Source organism: Pseudopodoces humilis, chromosome 1 (genome assembly GCF_049639895.1).
Source record: "Pseudopodoces humilis isolate 2021_Gansu_Grassland_sample_001 chromosome 1, ASM4963989v1, whole genome shotgun sequence".
NCBI lineage: Eukaryota > Metazoa > Chordata > Aves > Passeriformes > Paridae > Pseudopodoces > Pseudopodoces humilis.
The window spans coordinates 151,021,212-151,043,883 of record NC_142200.1 but is presented as its reverse complement, the minus strand read 5'-3'; the positions used below and the strand labels follow the sequence as shown (position 1 = coordinate 151,043,883).

The following is a 22,672-nucleotide window of genomic DNA, read 5'->3' as shown; positions in this document are numbered from 1 at the left end:
TCAGTGGCAGCCCGGGGGCCTCGCCGGGGTGGCGGGGCCGGCCAGCGGCCAGGAGCGGCTGCCAGCTCCGGGAACAGCCGGGTCCGGGAGGGAGCGCCGGGAGCTGGGCGTGCTCCGGGGGCTGAGAGCCCCTAAACCCGCGACACGGGGGGGCTGAGGCTGCTCGAGCTGGTGGAGTGGGTGGGGGGCTGCTGGGGAGCCACGGGCCCCGCTGGGACATGGGGGGACACAGCTGATGCTGCTGAGAGCCCCCCAAACTCGTGACACGTGTGGGGAACTGCTGAGAGCTCCCCCAACTCATGACACACGTGTGGGAAACTGCTGAGACCCCCCCCCCCCAACCTCGTGACACACGTCTGGGGGATACTGGGAGGATGCTGGAGAAACTGGGGGATCCTGGGAGGACAGGGGTCAAACTACTCAGGTCAAACTGCTGAGACCCCCCCCAAACTCATGACACGTGTGGGAAACTGCTGAGACCCCCCAAATTCTGATGTTTGACTTCTCCCCAAACTCTGAGCTGAGACCCCCCCCCCCCAAATGAGGGTGCAGAGCTGCTGAGACCCCCTAAACTTGTGATACATGTGTGGAGCTGTTGGGACCCCCTCAAACTCGTGACATGGGGGTGCAGAGCTCCTGGAAACCCCCAAACCCATGACATGGGGGTGCAGAGATGCTGGGACCCCCCAAATTCATGACATGGGGGTGCAGAGCTGTTGGGACCCCTCAAACTCATCAGATGGGGGTGCAGAGCTGCTGGGACCCCCCAAACTTGTGGCACGTGGATGAAGTGTCACCGAGCCCCGCCCCACTGGTGACAGCAGTGTCCCCGCGCCCCCCCACGCAGGACAGCGGAGTGGGGGGGACACGGGGGGGACACACCCAGGAGGGGCCGTTTCCCCATCTTGGGGCAGCCATGGGCCTCACACCTGGATTTCCCACAGATATATTATTATTATTATTAATTATTAATAACAATTCTTTTTCTGTAAAAGCTCTAAAAATGGATAGAAATAAAAAATAACGGGGGGGGGGGGGGGGAGTGGGACAGCCACACGCTGCTGGCTCCTGGCCAGCACGGCGGGGGGGCTGTGTCACCCCCCGTTCCCAGCGAGGGGTGCCCAGCTCCTCCTGCCCCCCACCCCGCTGCAGGAACGGGGGAAGCGTCTCCCCAAAGCCCAGGGAGGGCTGGACACCCCAGCGGGGCTGGATAAGGCCACGGATGTCGGGCAGGGCGGGTACCCGGGGGTCCCCTGGTCCGTGTGGGGGGCACGGGACCCCCGGGCTGGGTGGTGGGTGCCCGCCTAGGCCCTGCCCTCGGGGGAGGGGTTGTATTCCGTCTCTCCGGCCGACACCTGGGAGATGCGCCGCGTGGAGCGCCACAGCCGCCGGTGGAACTGGCCCGGCCGCACCTGGGGATGGGGGGTGAGAGCCGTTCCCATCCCCAAATCCTTTATCCATCCCCTTCCTCATCCCCTTCTCCATCCCCATCCCGTTCCAAAGTCCTCATCCCCTTCTCCATCCCCATCCCATTCCAAGATCCTCAACCCCTTCTCCAACCCCTTCTCCATCCCCATCCCAAGGTCCTCATCCCCTTCTCCATCTCTAATTTCCAGTTCCTCATCCCCTTCTCCATCCCCATCCCATTCCAAGATCCTCATCCCCATCTCCATCCCTATTTCCTCTCAGTTTCTCATCCCACTCTTCCCCCTCATCCCTTCCCAGATATTCATCTGCTTCTCCATCCCATCCTCTTTCCCCATTTCCATCCTCATCTTCTTCCAGATCCTCATCCTTTTCTCCATCCCCGTCCTCTTCACCGTCCCCATTCCCTTCCAGATTCTCATCCTCTTCTCCATCCCAATCCCCTTCCCAAATCCCTTTATCCATCCCCATCTTCGTCCCCTTCTCGGTCACCATCTCCTTCCAGACCCTCATCTCCACCCCATCCCTATCCCACATTCCCTGCCCACCCCAGCTCTGGAGAGGACACACCAATGTCCCCACCCTGGGAACACCCAGGGGACACCGAGCCACGTCCTGGCGTCCCGGGGGTCCCGCTCACCTCCGCGGGCTGCCCAGCTCCCACCACGATGAGCTTCCCGTCCTCCAGCCCCACCAGGATGTGGCTCCTCTCCTTGGTGACGGACACGCTGCGCACGGGCACGCGCATGGGCACCGGGGGCACGGCCGCCCTGAGGCTGGGGACACGAGCCATGGTGTGGGACATCATGGTGTGGGACATCACAGTGCGGGACACCACCACAGGGACACCATAGTGTGGGACACCACAGTGTGGGACACCACGGTGTGGGACACCACGGTGTGGGACACCACAGTGTGGGACACCATGGTGTGAGACATCACCGCAGGGACACACACCATGGTGTGGGACACCATGGCAGGGACACCATCACAGGGACACCACGGTGTGGGATACCAAGGCAGGGACACCATGGGATGAGACACTACGGTGTGGGACATCACAATGCGGGACATCATGGTGTGGGACACCTTGGTGTGGGACACCACAGTATGGGACACCATGGGAGGGACACCATAGTGTGGGACACCTTGGTATGGAACACCACGGTGCGGGACACCAAGGCAGGGACACCATGGCAGGGACACCACAGCATGGGACACCCTGGGGGCGTGGCGGGGACAGGACAGGGCCCAGCCATCCCTCACCTCTGGAGCTCACGGATCTCCAGCCCGCACTCCGAGGTCCCCAGCACCACGAAGTCCTCGGTCAGGCACATGGCTGTCACCTCCCGGTCCAGCGGGACGGAGGACAGGAGCTTCCCGTTCACCGAGTACAGGTGCAGCGCAAACCTGTCCTGCAAGGAGCACGGGGGGAGCGTGGTGGCGGTGCCACCCGGGAGGGGACAACGGGGACACCTGGACGTACCTTGCAGCAGGAGGGCTGCCCCACGGTGGTTTGGGCCACCACCTGCCCCTCGGGCCCCACGGCCAGGTGGGACAGGAGGGCGGGGGGACAACTCTCGCCGGGCGGCCGCAGGGAGCGGATGAAGAGACCCCGGCGCACGGTGTGGGTGATGATGGTGCCGTCCTGGGGGAGGAAGGGGACACAGGGTGACGGTGGTGGTGGCACTGCCCATCCCACGCCCACCCCACGGCCCCAGCAGCTCACCTTGGAGCCGGACACGGCCATGTCCAGCTCGGTGCTGATGGCCACGCACGTCACCTCGGCGTCGTGGCCGTACAGCACCTGAACGGGTTTGGGAGCCAAGCCGCTGGAAAAGCCACCCTGGCGTTGGGGACACGGGGACATCAGTGACCTGCTGGCAGTGCCACCACCACAAGCTCCCCCTGCTTCTCGAGCCCTTACCTGCTGTAGGACCTGCCACACCATGCAGGTGGTGTCCCGCGAGCCAGAAATGAGGTAGATGCCACAGAGGTCGAGTGACAGGCAGGTGACAACATCTGTGACAGCCAGAGGGACACCATGAGGTGGCGGTCCCCCAGCACGCCGGGCCTGCTGACTCCATGGGATGGCATCACGATGCGCTTTCGGATGTGGGATTGCTGCCAATCCCACTCCAAGGTGGATTTTGGGGTGTTTATGCTGCTGCTCCTCACCCCACTCCAGCTCTGAGGTTGGAACCTGGACCGTCCCCAGGAGATGGGGACACTGGGAGATGTCCCTCACGGTGCCACCCGCCTCCCACCATGGCCCTACAACCCCGTCAGGGCATCATCACATCATCATCATCATCATCACCACCACCACCACGGGAGGAGGATGTACCTATGTGCCGGGTGATGTGCCCCACCACCTTGCCCTTGGCCAGCGAGGTGACACGGAGGCTGTTGTCCCAGTGTCCCCCGCTGAAGAGCAGCTTCCCGTCGGGGGACACGGCCAGCGTGCGGGAGCTCAGGTCGGCCCCGGGGGCGAAGGGGCCCTGCAGGAAGCGCTGGGTCCTGTCAGGAGGGATGTGGGATGGTGGTGACGGATCGGTGGCACCTCCAGGGACCGTCCCTGTGCCCTGGTGACTCACTTGGCGTTGGTGACAGTGGGGTCTTTGGTGAAGCTGAAGTAGTTGGAGATGTTCTTGTCGTAGGGCAGCCAGCTGTGGGTCCCCAGCAAGCCGTTGGCACTCACAGTGACCTGGGCAGAGGGGAAAGGGAGGTGACACCGCTCTCACTGCTGGGATCATCCCTGGTTTGGTCCTGGATCCCCTTTGACCAGCAAAATGGCCCTGTGCCTCAGTTTCCCCACACTCACCAGGATGTCGGGGGATCCCTGAGTGATGAAGGAATGGGCCTGGTTCTTGGGGACCACGGCCTGCACCAGGGCCACCCCATCGCTGATGCCCTGTGGGGACACAGCAGCTGCTGGGCAGCCTCCTGCCCACCCCACCCCACCCCACCCATCCTGCCCAGGGACCCCCGGGGTGTCCTCACCTCCACGAAGAAGGACTTGAGCTGGTCCAGGTTCTCAAAGACGTTGGGGGAGCGGGTGTCGAGGTGGGCCAGCCGGCGTGCTGCACTCTCTGCCGACAGCCGGGCGGGGTGGGGCTCCTGGCGGGGCGGGGCAGCCATCAGAAGGGGGAGACCCCCCCAAAAAGGGGCTGTTTTTTGGGGGGTGGGGGTCTGAGCTACCTTGAGCAGCTGGCAGGGCGTCTGCCCGAAGTTGCTGATGATGCCCTCCAGAGCCTTGCGTTGCGTCTCGTCGGTGATGGCGTCCAGGTCCACGGCCCCTGCGGATGGTCACGGTCACGGGAGGGGACACAGCCCTGGTGGGTGTCCCCGTCCCTCGGCCCCACAGCTCACCCTCGTAGGTGCAGTAGTAGAAGACGTTGAGGGCCTCCACGGCGGCCGGGCCACGCTGCTTGTACCCAAAAATGAGGTCGATCCACTCGTGGAGGTGGGCGGAGACATATTCCGACTCCTGTCCAAGGATGGGCCGTCAGGGTGGGCTGGGAACGGCCCCGGAACGCCCCCAGGGCTGAACGGGCTCCCCGTCTCACCAGGGCTTTGCGGTGCTGCTGGATGAAGTCCTCGCGGGAGCGCGCCCAGCGCGGCAGCACCACGTCCCCGACCTTCTCATTGGAGAGCTGGAGGCAGCCCAGGTCAAAGCCTGTGGGCGGGACGAGGACGATGAGGGACACAGACCCCGCTGTGCTCCCCCGGTGGTGACCACGGTGTCCCTCACCATTCTGGTTCTCCAGGAACTCCGGGAAGTAGAAGAACTCCGGGATGAGCTCCTTGACATCCACCGGGTTCTCCATGCGGGCTTGCCAGGCCGCCGGCACCGAGTGGAACTGCCGGTCCGAGCAGTCAAACCTGGGACGCAGGACAGCACAGGACACCTGGCTGGAGCCTGGTTGTCCCCACGCTGTCCCCTCTGCAGGATCCACCTGCCGGGTGCCCACCTGCCGCTCTGCAGCTGGATGTGGAGGGTGGTGAAGGGCTCGGTGCGGATCAGGTAATGCATGACGCCGGCGGCGTTGGAGTAGTGAGTGCCGTAGTGGAACTTGTCCACTGTGCCCGTGGGGTCCTCAAAGCTCTCGTACCTGCAGGACGGGTGGGATGGGGTCCACCAGGAGCCAGCCAGGTGCTCCCCGCACCCCCCGCCCTTGGTTTGTGGGGTACTCACTTCTCCTTGACGTCGCGGGCGTGCCGCTCGTTGGCCACCCCGATGGGCTTGGACAGGTCCCGGAACACGGCTGGGTTGGTGAGGTCCAGGGTCTCCGAGACGTAATCCCGCAGGATCCAGGGGAACTGGGTGGGGGCGGGAGGTGGGTGAGGTGGGAGGGGACGGGGTCACTGTGGGTGAGGTGGGAGGGGACGGGGTCACTGTGGGGACAGTGGGGGGCGCAGGGGCTCACCACGGGGTACTGGGACAGGTCGTTGTAGGTGCGCCCCGCGATGGTGTTCAGCTGCATGAGGTACTCGAAGTTGGAGATCTCCCGCAGGACCCATTTCTGGGGAGAAGGGAGAGGGAGGAGATAGGCCTGGGGGGAGGAGACAGGGCAGACACCCCCCACCCCACGGCAGCGCCCGTCCCTGGGCCATCCCCGCTTCCAAAGCTCTCCCCAGTCCTGCGGCCACCACTGGTCCCACAGTTGTCCCCAGAACTGTGGCCATGTCCTCCCCATGGCCATCCCTGGTTCTACAGTCACCTCTGATCCAATGGCCACCCCCATCCCAAAGCCATCCCCTGTTCCATGGCCATCCCTGCCCTCAGACCATCCCATGTCCCACGGTTGTCCTCTGTCCCATGACCGTCCTCACCCCATGGCCATCCCTGGTCCTATGGCCATTCCCAACAGTCATCCCTGATCCCCATCCATATCCATGTCCATATCCATGTCCATGTCCATGGCCACTCCCAGATCCACAGCCATCCCTGTTTTCCTGTCCATCTCCATCCCTGGTCCCATGGCCATTCCCAACGGCCATCCCTGATCCCCTGTCCATGTCCATGTCCATGTCCATATCCATGTCCATCTCCATCCCTGGTCCTATGGCCATTCCCAATGGCCATCCCTGATCCCCTGTCCATGTCCATGTCCATATCCATGTCCATCTCCATCCCTGGTCCTATGGCCATTCCCAACAGTCATCCCTGATCCCCATCCATACCCATGTCCATATCCATATCCATATCCATATCCATATCCATATCCATATCCATATCCATATCCATATCCATATCCATATCCATATCCATGTCCATATCCATGTCCATATCCATGTCCATGTCCATCCCTGGTCCCATGGCCACTCCCAACAGCCATCCCTGATCCCCTGTCCATATCCATATCCATGTCCATATCCATATCCATGTCCATATCCATGTCCATGTCCATCCCTGGTCCCATGGCCACTCCCAGATCCACAGCCATCCCTGTTTCCCTGTCCATGTCCATCCGTGGTCCCATGTCCATCCCCACCCCACGCTGTCACCTTCCTCTTTTCCATCTGGGAAGGGGACACACGGAGCGGGGGTGGCCGTGGTGGGGCCGGTACCTGTGTGAGCCCCGAGGCTTTGAGCAGCTCCTGGGGGGACCGGCTGCCGAAATAGGTCTGGTTGGGGGGCCGTAGGCCAAGGATGCAGGAATACACCTTGTTCCTCACCTGGTGGGACAGAAGGACGTGGAGCTGCCGGAGCTCAGGCAGAGCTGTGGCCTTGGGAGGGATCTGGGAGGGGGTGAGGGGGTCCCCACCTTCTTTCTGAAGTTGAGGAAGTAGTTGGCCTGGTCGATGAAGAAGAGCTCGAGGGCGGAGCGGCGCAGGTTGTAGCGGCGCAGGTGGACCTCGCGCAGGTGGGACAAGGGGCGCTTGAAGTCGTAGCCGATCCCTGCCGAGGGTGGGGGGACGCAGAGCCCCCCAGGTGTCACCATCCCGCCGTTCCCGAGGCGGGGATGGGGCTGGGGTTCCTCACACCCCTCAAGCAGCGCCCGCCGTTACCTCCCTCCGTCTCCTCCTTCTCGCCACTGCCGTCGTAGAAATAAACATGCTGGGTTGTCACCTCCAGGCGCCCAGGGACCACGGCCACCGTGGTGATGAGCTCGCAGTCCTCCGACACCACCAGCTTCTCCCGCTGGTTCTGCTCCTTGGGCTCAGCCCTGGGGGGCACAGTGGGGTGAGGACACTCCACTGACACCCCCAGCCCACGTGAGCCGGTGCCGTGGTAGCGGTGGGGTCACTCACTGGTTGTCCAGGACAGGGAGGTCCTCCTCGGCCAGCTGGTCATCCTCCAGCTCGCTCACCTTGGCCTCCTTGGCCATAGCGAGCGGGAGGGACTCGGTGGGGTTCTGGAGGTGGTCAGCTCCTGAAATGAGGAGGTGGTCAGCAGCACCCACCACCCCCCCGAGCTGGGGGCAACTCCTGGGAAGGGGCCCCACATTCAGCACTGTCCACGACGTCTCCCAGCCCAAGCCCACCGGTGACATCCCCTGCCTGCGGCACAGGGGGACCCCCAGGTGCCCCAGTGCCACCACCTCACCCAGATTGTCCCGTAGGGCGCTGGCCTCCAAGTGCTGGTCGAAATTGAGGTTGGGCACCAGCTTCAGCCTCATCCGTGAGTAGGTCTCGGCACTTGACAGCTTCCAGCGAACCTCCGGTGGGTTCCTGGGGGACAGCTGGGGGTGAGGCCCCCTGGGGACCCCCGGCTCTGCCACCCATCCCTTGACACAAGGTGGGGACTCACCGGTCGGCCCAGGCGGAGCGGGGCGAGGTGAGCAGGCGGCACAGGGACCGCCACTGCTTGAGCACGGTGCTGTGGTGGTTGTTGGCCTGCTTGAGGACGTTGGCGTGACGGGCGTTCTCCGCCTTGCAGCGCTTCGCCGCCGGCTCCAGCACCAGCTCCTGACAAAGAGGCACCAGAGTGAAGGGACAACAGGGCTGGGGCTTGGGGACATCCATAGGGTGACGTCCTCAGGGTAAGGAGAACATCCCCAGGATGATGTGGTTGGGATGAGGAGCTCATCCTAGGGATGACATCCTGGTGGTGTCCCCACGGTGATGTGGTTGGGATGAGGAGCGCATCCCTGGGATGACATCCCCAGGATGGTGTGGTTGGGATGAGGAGCTCATCCTTGGGATGAAATTCCCAGGACGATGTGGTTGGGATGAGGAGCACATCCCAGGGATGGTACCCCCAGGATGAGGAGCACACCCCAGGGATAATGTGCCTAGAATGAGGAGCGCATCCCCTGGACAATGTCCCCAGGAGGAGGAGGAACACCTCCTGAAGGCAATGTCCCCAGGAGGAGGAGGAACACTGCCTGAAGGCAATGTCCCCAAGAGGAGGAGCACCTACTGAAGGCAATGTCCCCAAGAGGAGGAGCACCTACTGAAGGCAATGTCCCCAGGAGGAGGAGGAACACCGCCTGAAGGCAATGTCCCCAGGATGGCATCCCTGGGGTGAAGAGCACAACCCCAGGATTAATATCCCAGGGAGAGGAGCACATTCCCTGAATGACATCCTCAGAGTGAGGAGCATATTCCCTGCATGACATCCTTGGGGTGAGGAGAACCCAGAGTGACAACCCAGGGGTGAGGAACATGTTCCCAAGATAAGGAGCACATCCCTGGATGACATCCTGGGGGTGAGGAGCGTGTCTCCAGAGGAGCACATCCCTTTGATGAGATCCCTGGGGTGAGGAACATGCTCCCAGGATAAAGAATTTATCCCCTGGATGACATCCTGGGAGTGAGGAACACATCCCCAGAATGAGGAGCACCCAGAGTGACACCCCAGGGTGTCCCCAGGAGGAAGAGCAGGCCCCAGGGTGACATTCCAGGGACAAGGAGCAGGCAGTACCTGGAACAACTTGCGGCTGGCCGCCTTCTCCTGCTCCCGGCGCTGGGAGCTGCTCATCATGGCATCGTAACAGGCGTTCCAGAAATTGGACATCAGGTCGTGGCTCCTGGCAAATGTGTCCATCTCAAACTGGGCCATGGTGGGCTGCACCTGGATGAGCGGAGAGGCATTTCCAGGCACCCACCACCCGTCATCCCGGCGACCCCACCACGACGACCCCACCCCACGGCACCCACGTGCTTCTCGATGAAGCCCCTCCACTCCGGGGTGCTGCAGAAGAGCTGGAAATCCTCGTAGAAGGTGGGGCTGCCGTTGGTGGGGGGCAGCGAGGGCAGGAATTGCTGCAGCTGCAGGGTCTCGTAGCACTGATCCATGAGCGTGCGGATGATGGGCACCAACCAGGAGAAGGCCTCCGACCTGGAATCCAGGGAGCGCCGCAGGGGCGTCTCCAGCTTCCCCAGCAGGTAACAGGCCTCGTCCCTCCGCGGGGCCGACGTGGTCTGCAGGAGGCTGTGCAGCTTGACGTAGGCCAGCGAGTGCAGCTGGGGGGACACGGAGGTCAGGCGGGGCCGGCGCGGGGCCGGCGCGGTGCCCGGGGAGGGGTGACCCACCTGGGGGTCCTGCAGCAGGATGTACCCGAGGAGCACCCGCAGGCCCGTCTGCGCCATCTCCCTCAGGTCGGAGGTGCCGTTGGACAGGTGGTGCCACACGCCCAGCTTGTCCAGCAGGCTGCTGACACCCTCGTAGATCTGGGGGGACACCGTGAGCCCCCCGGCCGGGCAGGAATCCCACCCCTGCCGAGCCACCGGCTCCGGCACCATCACCCGGCCCTCCTCGGATTGGGGTTTGGGTTTAGGGTTAGGGTACAACTCAACTTGTGACAAACCAGTCTGGGTTTGGGGCTCAGGAATTATGGTCTGGGGTCAGGATTAGGGCTGGGGTATAGGATTGGAGTTAGGGTTGAGCTTTAGGACAAAGGTACAGCAGTAAGGTTTAGGATTAGGATGTAGGAAATACAGCGAGATTACAGGCTGTGAGTTAAGGTTAGGGTTTAGGTTTACAGAAAGAGTCAGGGTTAAGATTAGGATTAAGGGTTGGGCTTTACGAAAAAAATGTGGAGTTAAGGTTTAGGATCATGATTTAGGAGGTACAGTTAAAATTAGAGTTAATCTTAGGGTTTAGGTTCAGGGTTTAGAGTACAAAGGGTTGCATTTATGGTAAAGGTTTAATATTAAACTTTAGGATTAAGGGTTAGGATTAAATTTTAAGGATTAGGATCGGGGTTCGATTTAAGATTACAAATAAGGCAGAGGTTACTTCCTAAAATTAGGAATTTGATTTCAATTCAGGAATAAGTCTGAACTTATATTCAAACTCTCCAGGTGGGGCTGGGTTTAGGGCCAGGGTTGACATTAGGGATTAGCAGAGCTGGGGTTTGGGATCAGGAATCCCTGCTCATTCCCATCCACCTTCTCGCTCCACAGGGCCTGGTTGTTGTGTCCCTCGGAGAAGAGGAAATCCTGGAGCAGCCGCAGCAGCTTGAGGGCGTTGTGGGTGAGCCCAGGCAGCGCGGCCGTGCCCGACTCCTTCAGGTCGGTCAGCGCCGACTCCAGCATCATCTCCAGCAGGCTGCGGGACAGCAGCGGCTCCGGAGGGTGCCCTTCCCTCGGGATCCACCCCCGGGATGCGGGCGGGCCTCACCTGCGCTTGATCTCGTCCGGAGGCCGCACCAGCTCGCAGGCCGTGCCCAGCTTGGTGAGCACGGAGAAGACCTGGCCGCGCTCCCTCCAGGCTGCGTCATCCCAGCCCTCCACCCCGCGCCACGTCACCGAGAAGATGATGTTGGTCAGGAGGTTGCACAGCTCCTCCTCGGGGGTTTGCTGACGGTGGAGAGGAGGGTGAGAGGTGCCCGCGGTGCCCCAGGATGGTGGGATGAGGGTTTGGGGCTCACCTGGGGGTTGCTGGTGTTGGAGATGTTGTCGCTGGGCAGCACGTCCTGGTAGCTGCTCTCATCCAGGACGTTGGACAGGCTGGAGCTCTTGCGCGCTCGCATTCCCGGGAAGGGCTTGAAGCTCTCCAGGGGCGAGGGGGTGCCGGGGCCGCTGGCCGGGGTCTGGGTGCCGCTCTCGGCCGTGGCCATGGAGCTGGTGCTGGCCAGGTCCAGCCCCAGGTCAAAGGGCGAGGTGGAGAAGGGGGACAGTGGGTGGTAGACGCCGTCGAAGGGGGGGCCGTCCCCGGGGTTGGATGACGAGCGGCTGGCCCGGTCCGAGGAGTCAAAGGACTTGAAGTTGTAGGAGTGGAAGGACTTGGTGCGACCGCTCGGGGAGATGGAGTGGTCGGAGAAGCCCTCGGAGAGCTCCTGGTCCGAGGCCTCGTATCCCAGCGGGAGGAAGACATCGAGCTCCTGGAGCTCGGCGGGTGGTGGGCTCATCCTGTCCTTGCCCGAGGGCTCGGACAGGCGCAGCAGCTCCGGGCAGCTGGTGGTGCTCAGGCTGTGCTGGTGGCACTCGTAGGACTCCTTCACGTAGAGCTTGGTGAGCGTGTCCTGCCAGCCGGCCAACCTGGCCAGCTGCTTCACCATGTCCTGCTGCGCATAGATCAGGTGGAAGAGCTGCAGAAGGAAAAGAAGGAAAAGGAGGAGGAGGAGGAGGAGGAGGAGGAGAAGGAGAAGAAGGAGGAGAAGGAGGAGAAGGAGGAGAAGGAGGAGAAGGAGGAGAAGGAGGAGAAGGAGGAGGAGGGGAGGGAGGAGAAGGGGGAGGAGGAGGGGGAGGAGGAGGAGGAGAAGGAGGAGAAGGAGGAGAAGGAGGAGAAGGAGGAGAAGGAGGAGAAGGAGGAGAAGGAGGAGAAGGAGGAGAAGGAGGAGAAGGAGGAGAAGGAGGAGAAGGAGGAGAAGGAGGAGAAGGAGGAGAAGGAGGAGAAGGAGGAGAAGGAGGAGAAGGAGGAGAAGGAGGAGAAGGAGGAGAAGGAGGAGAAGGAGGAGAAGGAGAAGGAGAAGGAGAAGGAGAAGGAGAAGGAGAAGGAGAAGGAGAAGGAGAAGGAGAAGGAGAAGGAGAAGGAGAAGGAGAAGGAGAAGGAGAAGGAGAAGGAGAAGGAGAAGGAGAAGGAGAAGGAGAAGGAGAAGGAGAAGGAGAAGGAGAAGGAGAAGGAGGGACATTGGATGCTGCCACCCCAGCTCTCCATGGATGGACCCATCCCAGGAACAGGAGCACCCCAGGTCCTCCAAAACCATCATGGAGCTGTTGGAGCTGGCAGATCCATGTCACCACCAACCCCACGGCCACCACTTTTGGGTTTCCAAGGAGCTCAGGTGACACCTCTGTCACCTCCCGCCCTGCTCACCTTGCGGCAGATGTCGAGCCGGATGCTCAGCTCAGCCCGGTGGGACAGGTACACCACGGCCACCAGGTCCTTGTAGTTGGGAGGGTCTGTGGACAAGGAGAGTCAGCACAGTGCGGGGACACTTTTTGCTGTCCCCAGAAGCCACCCAAGACCCCGCTGAGCCTGGTGGGAAGTGCTGATCCCATGGCACACGGCTGGGATGGTGGCCTGGTTTCACTGGCACACGGTACCTGCCCCCAGGACCTGCTCCGAGAGGCAGCGGAAGAGCAGCATGGAGCCGGGAACGTCGCTGAGGCAGGAGATGAGCCCGTGGTACCCGATGTCCTTCAGCTTCAGGCGGCTCTTGCTGCGCTCGGGGACCTTCTCATACTTCAGCATCTTGTAGAGGATCTGGTGGGACAGCGAGAGGAGGCTGTGACATCCCTGCTGGGGACAGCAGGAGGTGGGCACTGGGGCCCGCCCTACCTTGAAGACCCTTTCCCGCACTTCATCCGAGAACTTCTTCTGCACCAGCAGGGAGAAGAGCAGCTCCACGTGGCCCGGCTCGAAGAGGAAAGCGAAGAGCTGCTCCTGGGCTGGGGAACCCTTCAGCAGGCTGTGGATCACCTCCAGCGCCCCACAGACCTGCAGGACACCGGGATGGTTGTCCATGGCCCTCCCGGTGTCCCACCAGGACCGCAATGGCTTCTCCCCAGCCCGTGTTTCACGGAGGGGTTTGGGGACCGCAGTGTGGCCGGTGACACACCTGCTGCTCGTCCTGTGCCCCAGCCAGGTAGTTCAGCAAGCTCTGCATCTCCTCCCCGGAGAAGCTCCTGCAGAAGAAGTCCTTCACCAGGCTGAAAAGGGACGTCTGCACTGTCCTGATGTCATCGGTGGCTGTGGTCTTCTCCCTGGAGGTGCTGGTGGACACACACGCATGGGGATGTGACCCTCATCAGCCACAACCCATCACCAGCATCGTCCCAAATCCCAACACAAAGCCTGAGGAGCTCCAGGGATCTCCTGCCCCTGGGACAGGTCCAGTCCACACATTTGGGTCTTCTTGTTGCAGAAGCCACCACACTCTTGGTGGCTGCTGGGGGTGGATTTTGGAGGCGGGCACAGGCTCGGGGATGGGACATGGAGGCTCCTGCACCCACCACAATGCTCCCACTCCAGAAGGAGGGGTATTATCCCACAGAAATGGTGCTCAGCCAAACCACCGCTCCCAGGGGTGAAGCCCACCCCCAATCCCAGCCTGTCAGCATTCCAGGATTCCAGCCCCACGTGGCCGCTCACCTGTAGTAGGTCCGGATGGAGTCCAGGATGAACTGCACCCCGTACTTCCTGCGGACGCGCTGCTTGTGGTCCTTGACCACGCTGGCCAGGTACTGGATGTGACCTGCAGGGAGAAGGTGTCGGGATCCCACGGAGGCTGGGTGGGAGGGACATTCCCAGGCGTTCCCAGCTCCCACCTAAGCGCACGGCGAAGTCGCTGTTGCTCCAGATGCGGAAGTCGAAGAGGAGGTGCTGGAACAGGAGGTGCAGCAGGAGCCCGCTGCCCTCGGAAGCCACCTGCTCCATGAGGATCTGCGAGGCCACCAAGGTGCTCATGTCCAGCAGCGTGCCGGGGACCTGCCATGGGTGACAAGGGACACTTCCAGCCCTTTGGGAATGGCAAGGAGCGCTGGGGTGGGGTTTTGGGAGCCTCCCACACCTTGTGCAGCAGCGCTCCGATGATGGCCGGCCCGTGGCACTGCACCAGGCTCTCCTGGTTCACAGCGTGGTTCCTCAGGAAGTTCTTCACCAGCAGCAGGAAGGCGGCCACGCTGTTCCTCTCCAGCCTGCTCTCTGCGGGGCACCAGGAACTGTGGGCCCACCCAAACCCCCTCCTGGAGATCCCACGCGGTTGTCTCTCCAAACTTTTCACCCTGCTCCCCTGTTTTCTCCAGATTTAAGGAGATGGGAGCCTCTGCTGCTCTGAGCTTGGGAACGAGCAGCTGGATACTGGGAGCAAGCAGGTGCCACCCATGCCAAAGGTTCCTGGAGCCACCCTCACCTTCCCAGAACTGTTTGTTTGTGATGACTGGGTCATAACAGCATCCCAAGTGGTTCCTCCATTACCCCATAACTCCAGGAGCCTCAGGCAAAGACCCGTCCTGCCCATGGCAGACACCTGCCAGGTCCAGGAACCCCTCCGTGGCTCCTCCAGCCACGCCAGCAGGACAGCTCCTGCTTCACATCCCCTGAACTCCTCACCTGAGGACTTTCCCAGAGGGATGAGCATGCCCTGGGCGCTCCTGGAGGACGTCAGCTCCGGCCCCACCAGGTCGTTGGTCTCCTGCTCATCCTCGGGCTCCTCCGTCTTGGACACCACTTGCTCGAGCAGGGGCAGGAGCACCCCCATCCCACCCACGCAGTTGACCACGTCCTGGGGGAGGGAGGGGAGGGGCTTCGCTGGGTGGTGACAGCAGCGTGGAGGGGGAGGTCCCCAAAAGTCACCTGTTCCCCTGCACCACCCACGGCGCCCACCCTGGACGCTGTGGGACAGATGGGTCATGGTGGAGCCAACACCACGGGCAGGGTCCCTGCAGGCTCCAGGGGACCTGTGGGGGTCCTGCCCCAGGACTGTGCCCCTCACAGGAGGTGCCCCTCTGGTCACCCTGTGCCCAGCCTACCTTGATGTCCCAGTTGACCACCTTGTGTCCGGTCAGCCTCCCGTCCAAGCCGTGGCTGGGAGAGAGGTCCAAGCAGATGTTGTTCCTGCAGGCCTGGAAGAGAACACCAGGGGAGCATCCTCATGCTCCTGGACATGTCCCCGGTGGCACAGGGTCCATCTGTCCCTGTCCCCAGGGGGGTGGCTCTCCTCACCTGGGGGGTGTAGTACAGCAAGAGTTTACTGCTGAGCTCCACCAAGTCACCTTCCAGTGTGAACGGGGATGTCACATTTGGTCCTGGACGAGAGGATTGGGGTGCGCTGGGACATGCTGGAGGAGACCCCCGTCACCACCAGCACCCTGGGGACATCCTCCATGTCCCACCCCGCCGTACCTGCACAGAAGAGAGCCTTGACCTGGGTTTGCTGCAGGGCCTCGCAGAAGATGGCCACGGAGCCCAGGTGACCTTCCAGCGAGGTGGGGCTGCCCCACTCCGTGTCCTGGCTTCCGGCTGCCGTGGTGGCCACCACCCCCTCTGTGGGCAGCTGGGTGGGGGTCCAAGAGTGGGGCCCGAGGGTGGCGGGGACAGACTGGGAGCGTCCCAGCACGGGGTGCTGGGGGAAGACCAGCTCCGGCCCGTGGGATGCCGGCGGGTGCCCGGCAGTGGTGGTGGCCGTCGTGGTGGTCCGGTGGCCCGCGGAGCCGATGCAGCAGGAGGTGAAGGACTGGGAGGGAGAAGGGACCACGCTCAGCCCCCAGTGAGGCCACGCAGAAGGGTCTGGGTGGGAGCTGGGAGGATCCCCCACCTCGTGCAGGGACGGGAAGCGGAGCTGCGCCGTTTTCCGCAGGTGTCCGTCGGCGTAGATGCTGACGACGTTCTGGCCGAAGGGCCGGCGGCCGGCAATGTGGACGATGTCAACGCAGTGCTGGGGGGACAGAGAGGGACATCAGGACATTGTGGTGTCCCCAACGGGGACGGGGACGGGGACGGGGATGATCCTCACCCAAGCCGAGTCGTTGAAGGCGAACTCCGGCAGTGCCACCGTCATGTAATCCTTCTTGGTGCACACGGCCACCACCAGCACGCCGCCCGCGGTGAAGAACGCCTCAAAGCCCGTCCCGCCCGCCGTGAAGAAGCTGGTGGAGAAAACCATGGAGAAGACCACGGTGAAGATGGTGGTGCTGCCCCTCCCCACCCTCACCTCACCCTCTGCAGCGAGCGTCACCTGTAGAGCTGCCTCCTCTTGGGCCTCGCCGGCGGCTCCGGCTCCTCCTCGCTCAGGCACAGCCAGGCGTGGAAGGCGAAGGCGCCGCCAGGCCACTTCTGGATGGTGGGCACCATGATGCCGGCCATGCCGGGGCTCAGGTCGAAGCTCTGCAGGGCCCGGGGAGGCCCCTCGCCCCTGGCCATGCCGGACAACGCCCGGATGACCGGAGCCACGTAGGGATGCGGCCCCCGGCCCCGCTCGCGCCGCAGCAGCCGCAGGAGCTGCCGCAGCTCCCCGGGCCGGATGGAGAGGCTGCCCAAGGAGCGCAGCAGCTCCAGCAGGTTTTGGGAGCAGGCACCGGGAAGCGCCGGCTCGGTGGCCAGGGCACCCAGCAGGGAGCCCACCATGCCCGCCTTGACGCAGGTGAGGCGGCTGGGCAGGGAGGCCTCGCAGAGCCGCCGCAGCCACGCCGACAGGAACACCTGGAGATCCCGGCATTCCAGCGCCGGCAGCCAGGCCAGCAGGATCAGCAGGGGCTGCTCGTTGCGGATGGGACGCACCGGGAAGGAGCTGTGGTCACCCTCCACTGCCTGCAGGGACACAGGAGGGTGTCGGTGCAGCTCCAGTGCTTGAAGCTGGATGGATCCATCCCGGCAGAGACCCCCTGTAGACCCTTGTGCATCCGGAATCCTGGAGACTCCCATGCATCCAGAATTTGGAGACTCCAGACATCAGGGGTCTCGGAGACCCTCATGGATTAAAGATCTTGGGGACCCTGGTGCATCAAGGGTGTCAGAGACCCTTGTGCATCAAACACGTTGGAGGTCCTGTGCATGAAGAATTCCGGAGGCTCCATGCACCAAGAATCTCGGGTACCTCCATGCATCAAGGATCTTGGAGATCCTCATGGATTAAAGATCTTGGAGACTCCCATGCATTGACAGTTTTGGTGCATCCGGAATTTTGGGGACCCCAAGGATCTTGGAGACCTCCACGTATTGTCAAGGATCTTGGAGGCCCTCATGCACCAAGCATCCCGAAGATTCTTGCGCATCCAGAATCTTGGAGCGTTAAGAATCTCTGTGAATAAAGTGTCTTGGAGGCCTCCACAACTCCAGGATCTCGGAGACCCTCATGCATGAAGCACCTTGGAGACCCTCCTGTGTCCAGCAGCACCAGAGTGAGCAGTTCCACATCCAAAAGGCCTCAAAACTCCCAAACCCAAGCACAACTCCAGGGGAAAGATGGCCCCAGGACCCCTCTGGAGGAAGCTGCTGAGAAACCAGCAGAGTGGAGAGGATGGGGGGGCTGAGATCCACAGGAACCCCCAGTGCCCAGAGCCTTGCCCGGAGTCGGGAAGAGCGGGGACGCTCACCATGTTGAGGAGCTCCTGGAGCAGATGCTGGGTGGGCTGGCCCTGGCTCCTCAGCACCTCGTAGAGGTGGGTGTAGCCGATGCGTTCCTTGAACACCTCCTGGAAGCACAGTGGAATTCCAGCTGGGCCCCACCTCGGGCTGAGCCACCTCAACCCGGATGAAAACACCCAAATTCCTCTGGTTTTGGGGTGTCCTCTTCAGGGGAGGTCCCCTGCCCACCTTGGCCGAGGGCGAGTTGCTCATGATGGCCGTGAGCACGCCGAGGGCGTGGACAGCGATGGCGTCAGAGCTGCCGGCGTTGACCTACGGGGACACGGGAATGGGGGAGCTGCTGGGACGTGAGGGGACACAGCCCACCACGGGTGGTGGTCAGGATTGGAGGTACCTGCTGGAGTCCATCCCTGTTCCGTGTGGGAACCTCGTCCTGGGCTTCACCCACCTCCCGCGAGCCGCCGAGGTAGAGCTGTGGGACACGGGGTGGGACTGGGACACCGGGAAGTGGTTGTGGAGGGTCCCCACCCCATGGATGTGTCCCGGGATGGTTCAGGGCCAGGAATGGAGAGGATGGAGATGGAGATGAAGGTGCCCAACCCTGGTGTCACCAAGGGCAAAACACCGGTCCCAGGGTCATCCAAGCAGGAAATGGGGAAGAGGAAGAGAGGGAGGGAGGGAGGCAGGCAGGAAGGCAGGAAGGCAGGAAGGCAGGAAGGCAGGAAGGCAGGCAGGCAGGAAGGAAGGAAGGAAGGAAGGAAGGAAGGAAGGAAGGAAGGAAGGAAGGAAGATGAAGGTGTCCAACCCTGGTGTCAGCCCGTCTCAGGACTGTTCAGCATCACGAAGGGTGAAGATGGGAATGAGGATGGGAATGAGGATGGACATGAGGACAGGGATAAGGATGAGGATGAGGATGGAGATGAGGATGGGGATGAGGATGGGAACGGAGATGAGGACGGGGATGAAGATGGGGGTGGGGATGAGGATGGGGATGGGGATGAAGATGAGGATGGAGATGAAGATGGGAATGGAGATGAGGATGAGGATGGGGACGAGGATGGAGATGAGGATGAGGATGCAGATGGGGACACCGAGGTGCCAGCCCATACCTTGCTGTTCTGGAGCAGGCGGATGATGTGCTCGAAGCAGTTGTTGCTGAGGAACACGGCCTGGAGCACCGGCCGGTCCTGGCAGCTCAGCATGGCCGGGATGGCATCTACAGACAGAGAGCCCGGCTCAGCCCCATCCCATCCCCGCATTCCCAAAGCCCACCCCAGCCCCCAACCTACCCAACATGAGCACCCGCAGGGCGATGAGGCCGCCGGCCGCCTCGGGCGCCAGGGACGCCGCGGGGAGGTCGGAGTTGAGCACCCTGAAGTATCCGTCCAGGAGGCTCCGCAGGGACACGGGGCCGGCGCCGGGGCTGGAGCCGTGCAGGACGTGGACAGCGGCCACCACGGAGCGCAGCGTGGCCTCCAGCAGCGCGGGGGACGGGGGGCTCCCGCTGCCGCCCCGCCGCAGAATCCCCAGGAGTGCTTCCAGTGCCGCCGGCGTGATGGCCTGCAGCGCGTTGGGCTGCGGGATTTGGGAACAGGTGGGAATTCCGATATGAGCCCTGTATTGATCCCGTTATTTATTGGCCCCCCCGAGACCTCCAGCGCTGCTTATCGTGGGGTGTGAATTGATTTAAAGCAGATTTTGGAATTATTAAATCGATTTATAATTGCTGCGGAAATTAAAAACTGATTTGGGTTCCAAATTGGTAATCCAAGGATTTTCCAGCGTCCAGCCCAGAGGTGAACTGAAGGTGAAGCAGCAGCTGCAGCTTAAAAGCTTCCCATAACTTAATTTTTAACAATTAAATTTAATAGTTCAAGAAAATAATTTAATTCAGTAATTTGACATGTTATACTTAACTATTAATAATTTAAAATAATTTGATTCAACCATTTAATTATTTTACTCAATTATTTCCGCATTTTGCTTTATTTTATTTAATTATTTAATTTTATAACTTTATTTAATTACTTTATTTAATTATTCAGTTGCGTTTTATTGTTTAATTTCATTATTTAATTCCTAATTTAAGAAATTATCAAATTTTTATATAAATTTTAAATTATTTTAATTATTAATTTTTTTATTTTTAAATTTATTTATTTAATTATTATTTTATTTTATTTTTAAAAATTATTTTATTATTTATTTTAATTCTTTAATTTAATTCTTCAATTTAATTACTTAATTTAACATTTCTGAGCTGATCCCACCGAATTTAAGGCTGGAATGTTAAACGGGATTTTTGACAGCTTTGGAAGATTCAGTGGTTTAAATCCAGCCTTGGAATGAATAAAACTTTGGTGTTTATCCCTGGAATGAGGAGCTCAAATCCTCCCTGTCTGCTCCCCAAGGGTACCTTGGATCCGGAGAGGATGGCTCCAAAAAGATGGATAATCCGGAGCTGGATCGTTTCTGGGAGCTGCTTCCCAGCTTGGAAACTCTCTGTGAGGATGAGGAGGGAAAGATTTCATCAGAGGAACAAACAGCAGAAAAAAAACCCCAAAACCAAAACAGAAAAATGTCCTTTTCTAGCTAGAAATAGGGAAAAAAATCCTTTTCCACTCAAAAAAAAGATGGAAAAATCCCTTTCCTACCCAAATCCACCCCACGGGGGTGCTGGATCCTGCTGGTCATGGAAAAGATGAGGATGTTCCAGTTTTTCCAGCTCTGGTTGTGCCAGGAATGGGGTTTTGTTCCAAAAACCCCCAAAAATTTGTGTCAAACCCGGGTTCAGTTGGGGATTTACGGGGCGGAGTTCTGGGGGATTTTTACAACGGCGCTGCCTCTAAAAGGGGATTTTTGGGGCTTCCCGGGGAAAAATCCCCTTTTGTGTTGATTTTTGTGGGTTCTGCAGGTGGTGCTGGCCTTAATTCCTGCTTTGGGATCCTGCTCCCCTTCCCAGGACACGGGAGCAGGTACAGGATCCTACATGTCTGTAGGAGCAGGTGTGGGATAACCTGGAACAGGTCTAGGATCCTACATTTGCCCTGGAATCCTACAACAACCCTCAGATAGGTGTAGGATAACCTGGAGCAGGTGTGGGGTCCCATATTTGTGGGATAAGAATGGGATAACCTGGAGCAGAAAGATCCCTTTAAGTCCTCGGATCAATTCCCTGACATCCCTCCAGGGATCCCATAAATATTCCCTGATCCCACCCCTGCCCCAGAATCCCCCCCATCCCTGGACACTCCACACTTACGGATCCCACCCTGACCTTTCCCTTTCCCAAATCCCGCTTTTACCTTGGAAAAAGGCACCGAACTCGGGGGGCAGCGGGGCGGGGGCAAACTTGTATTTGCTCTTCTCCTTGGCGCTGATGGATTCCCTGGAAAGAGAGGGGTGAGGAAGGGAAAATCCAGGATGGGGGAGGGATTTTGGGATGCGGGGGGCGCCCCTCACCCGCTCAGCTGCCGACGCCAGGTCTGGTAGGGGTCGAGGAAGCACTCGCAGAGGTGCAGGGCGTGGAGCATCCCGTTTTCCAGCTGTGTCCGGTTTTCCAGCTGTGTCCCACTTTCCAGCTGTGTCCGGTTTTCCAGCTGTGTCCGGTTTTCCAGCTGTGTCCGGTTTTCCAGCTGTGTCCCATTTTCCAGCTGTGTCCCGTTTCCCAGCTGTGTCCCGTTTCCCAGCTGCACCTGGCTCCGCTCGTCTCCCGGGATGCTCCGCAGCTACCAGGAAAGCCGAGCTTTAATCCCCGACACGCTCCAAAAAATGGGATGAGTTTTTTGGGGGAAAACTCCACTTTGGGAGGAGGATGGGATTGTCAACCAATCAGAGCCCAGAGCAGCACAAGCTGGGATGTACTGACCAATCAGAACCCAGAGCTGCACTGACCAATCAGCACCTGTCAGTGCAAAGCTCTTGGCCAATCAGCACCAGAGTAGCACAAGCTGTGGACTCATGGACCAATCAAATTACAGAGCAACACCACCTGTACAGATCTCAACCAATCAACACCAAGAGTCACACAAGCTGTGGACTTTTGGACCAATCAGCATCCAGAATCACAGAACCCATGGTCTTGCTGACCAATCAGATCCCAGAGCAGCACAACCTATGGTTTCCCTGACCAATCAGCATCCAGAATCACACAACCTATAGAGACGCTGACCAATCAGAGCTCAGTCACACAACCTGTAGAGCTCCTGACCAATCAGAGCCCAGATTCACATAATGTATGGACTCAGTGGCCAATTGGAGTTGAGCCCCTCCCCAGCCAATTAGGCCCTGCCCATTCCTGCTCCCATTCCTGTTCCCATTCCCAAAACCCATGACCATTCCCATTCCTGTCCCTGTTCTGATTCCCATGACCCTTCCTATTCCCATTCCCATTTCTGCTCCAGTTCCCGCTCCCTTTCCCACTCCTGTTCTTGCTCCCATTCCTATTCCTGCTCCCATTCCCGTTCCCATTTCCGCTCCCGCTCACATTCCCCTTCCTGCTTCCACTCCCATTCCCATTCGTTTTCCTGTTTCCACTCCCATTCCCGCTCCCATTCCCATTCCTGCTCCCATCCCCATTCCCGTTCCCGCTCCCATTCCCATTCCTGCTCCTGTTCCTGCTCCTGCTCCCATTCCCATTCCCGTTCCCATTCCCGCTCCCATCCCCATTCCCATCCCCATTCCCATCCCCATTCCTGTTCCCACTCCCGCTCCCGTTCCCGCTCCCATTCCCATCCCCATTCCCGCTCCTGTTCCTGCTCCCGCTCCCGCTCCCGTTCCCGTTCCCACTCCCATTCCCCTCTCCATTCCTGTTCCCATTCCCAT

At 60.3% G+C, this 22,672-nt stretch overlaps 1 protein-coding gene across 1 annotated transcript in view; it reads right to left on the bottom strand.

Annotated features, from left to right (window-relative positions):
- Positions 1 to 1,054: 1,054 nt before the first annotated feature.
- Positions 1,055 to 22,672, bottom strand: part of NBEAL2 (neurobeachin like 2) — a 30,061-nt gene continuing 8,443 nt past the window's right edge. The window contains exons 5-55 of the mRNA XM_088066809.1: positions 21,311 to 21,576; positions 21,154 to 21,236; positions 20,265 to 20,350; positions 19,138 to 19,423; positions 18,958 to 19,064; positions 18,243 to 18,320; positions 18,077 to 18,160; positions 17,857 to 17,955; positions 16,500 to 17,071; positions 16,278 to 16,410; positions 16,080 to 16,199; positions 15,668 to 15,998; positions 15,488 to 15,570; positions 15,295 to 15,387; positions 14,876 to 15,047; positions 14,334 to 14,467; positions 14,092 to 14,251; positions 13,916 to 14,018; positions 13,383 to 13,536; positions 13,103 to 13,261; positions 12,868 to 13,027; positions 12,638 to 12,723; positions 11,250 to 11,909; positions 11,000 to 11,178; positions 10,768 to 10,927; positions 9,910 to 10,047; positions 9,535 to 9,840; positions 9,299 to 9,448; positions 8,183 to 8,340; positions 7,979 to 8,103; positions 7,684 to 7,804; positions 7,441 to 7,598; positions 7,197 to 7,330; positions 7,000 to 7,107; positions 5,856 to 5,951; positions 5,624 to 5,748; positions 5,400 to 5,540; positions 5,180 to 5,310; positions 4,995 to 5,104; positions 4,798 to 4,915; positions 4,627 to 4,724; positions 4,429 to 4,545; positions 4,250 to 4,339; positions 4,023 to 4,132; positions 3,773 to 3,945; positions 3,353 to 3,447; positions 3,155 to 3,271; positions 2,912 to 3,073; positions 2,692 to 2,840; positions 2,066 to 2,201; positions 1,055 to 1,412 (exon numbers count right to left, since the gene is read on the bottom strand). Coding sequence (XP_087922935.1) covers positions 1,305 to 1,412; positions 2,066 to 2,201; positions 2,692 to 2,840; positions 2,912 to 3,073; positions 3,155 to 3,271; positions 3,353 to 3,447; positions 3,773 to 3,945; positions 4,023 to 4,132; positions 4,250 to 4,339; positions 4,429 to 4,545; positions 4,627 to 4,724; positions 4,798 to 4,915; positions 4,995 to 5,104; positions 5,180 to 5,310; positions 5,400 to 5,540; positions 5,624 to 5,748; positions 5,856 to 5,951; positions 7,000 to 7,107; positions 7,197 to 7,330; positions 7,441 to 7,598; positions 7,684 to 7,804; positions 7,979 to 8,103; positions 8,183 to 8,340; positions 9,299 to 9,448; positions 9,535 to 9,840; positions 9,910 to 10,047; positions 10,768 to 10,927; positions 11,000 to 11,178; positions 11,250 to 11,909; positions 12,638 to 12,723; positions 12,868 to 13,027; positions 13,103 to 13,261; positions 13,383 to 13,536; positions 13,916 to 14,018; positions 14,092 to 14,251; positions 14,334 to 14,467; positions 14,876 to 15,047; positions 15,295 to 15,387; positions 15,488 to 15,570; positions 15,668 to 15,998; positions 16,080 to 16,199; positions 16,278 to 16,410; positions 16,500 to 17,071; positions 17,857 to 17,955; positions 18,077 to 18,160; positions 18,243 to 18,320; positions 18,958 to 19,064; positions 19,138 to 19,423; positions 20,265 to 20,350; positions 21,154 to 21,236; positions 21,311 to 21,576 — 8,022 coding nt within the window. The 3' untranslated portion in view covers positions 1,055 to 1,304. The remainder of the gene's footprint in view (positions 1,413 to 2,065; positions 2,202 to 2,691; positions 2,841 to 2,911; positions 3,074 to 3,154; positions 3,272 to 3,352; positions 3,448 to 3,772; positions 3,946 to 4,022; positions 4,133 to 4,249; positions 4,340 to 4,428; positions 4,546 to 4,626; positions 4,725 to 4,797; positions 4,916 to 4,994; positions 5,105 to 5,179; positions 5,311 to 5,399; positions 5,541 to 5,623; positions 5,749 to 5,855; positions 5,952 to 6,999; positions 7,108 to 7,196; positions 7,331 to 7,440; positions 7,599 to 7,683; positions 7,805 to 7,978; positions 8,104 to 8,182; positions 8,341 to 9,298; positions 9,449 to 9,534; positions 9,841 to 9,909; positions 10,048 to 10,767; positions 10,928 to 10,999; positions 11,179 to 11,249; positions 11,910 to 12,637; positions 12,724 to 12,867; positions 13,028 to 13,102; positions 13,262 to 13,382; positions 13,537 to 13,915; positions 14,019 to 14,091; positions 14,252 to 14,333; positions 14,468 to 14,875; positions 15,048 to 15,294; positions 15,388 to 15,487; positions 15,571 to 15,667; positions 15,999 to 16,079; positions 16,200 to 16,277; positions 16,411 to 16,499; positions 17,072 to 17,856; positions 17,956 to 18,076; positions 18,161 to 18,242; positions 18,321 to 18,957; positions 19,065 to 19,137; positions 19,424 to 20,264; positions 20,351 to 21,153; positions 21,237 to 21,310; positions 21,577 to 22,672) is intronic.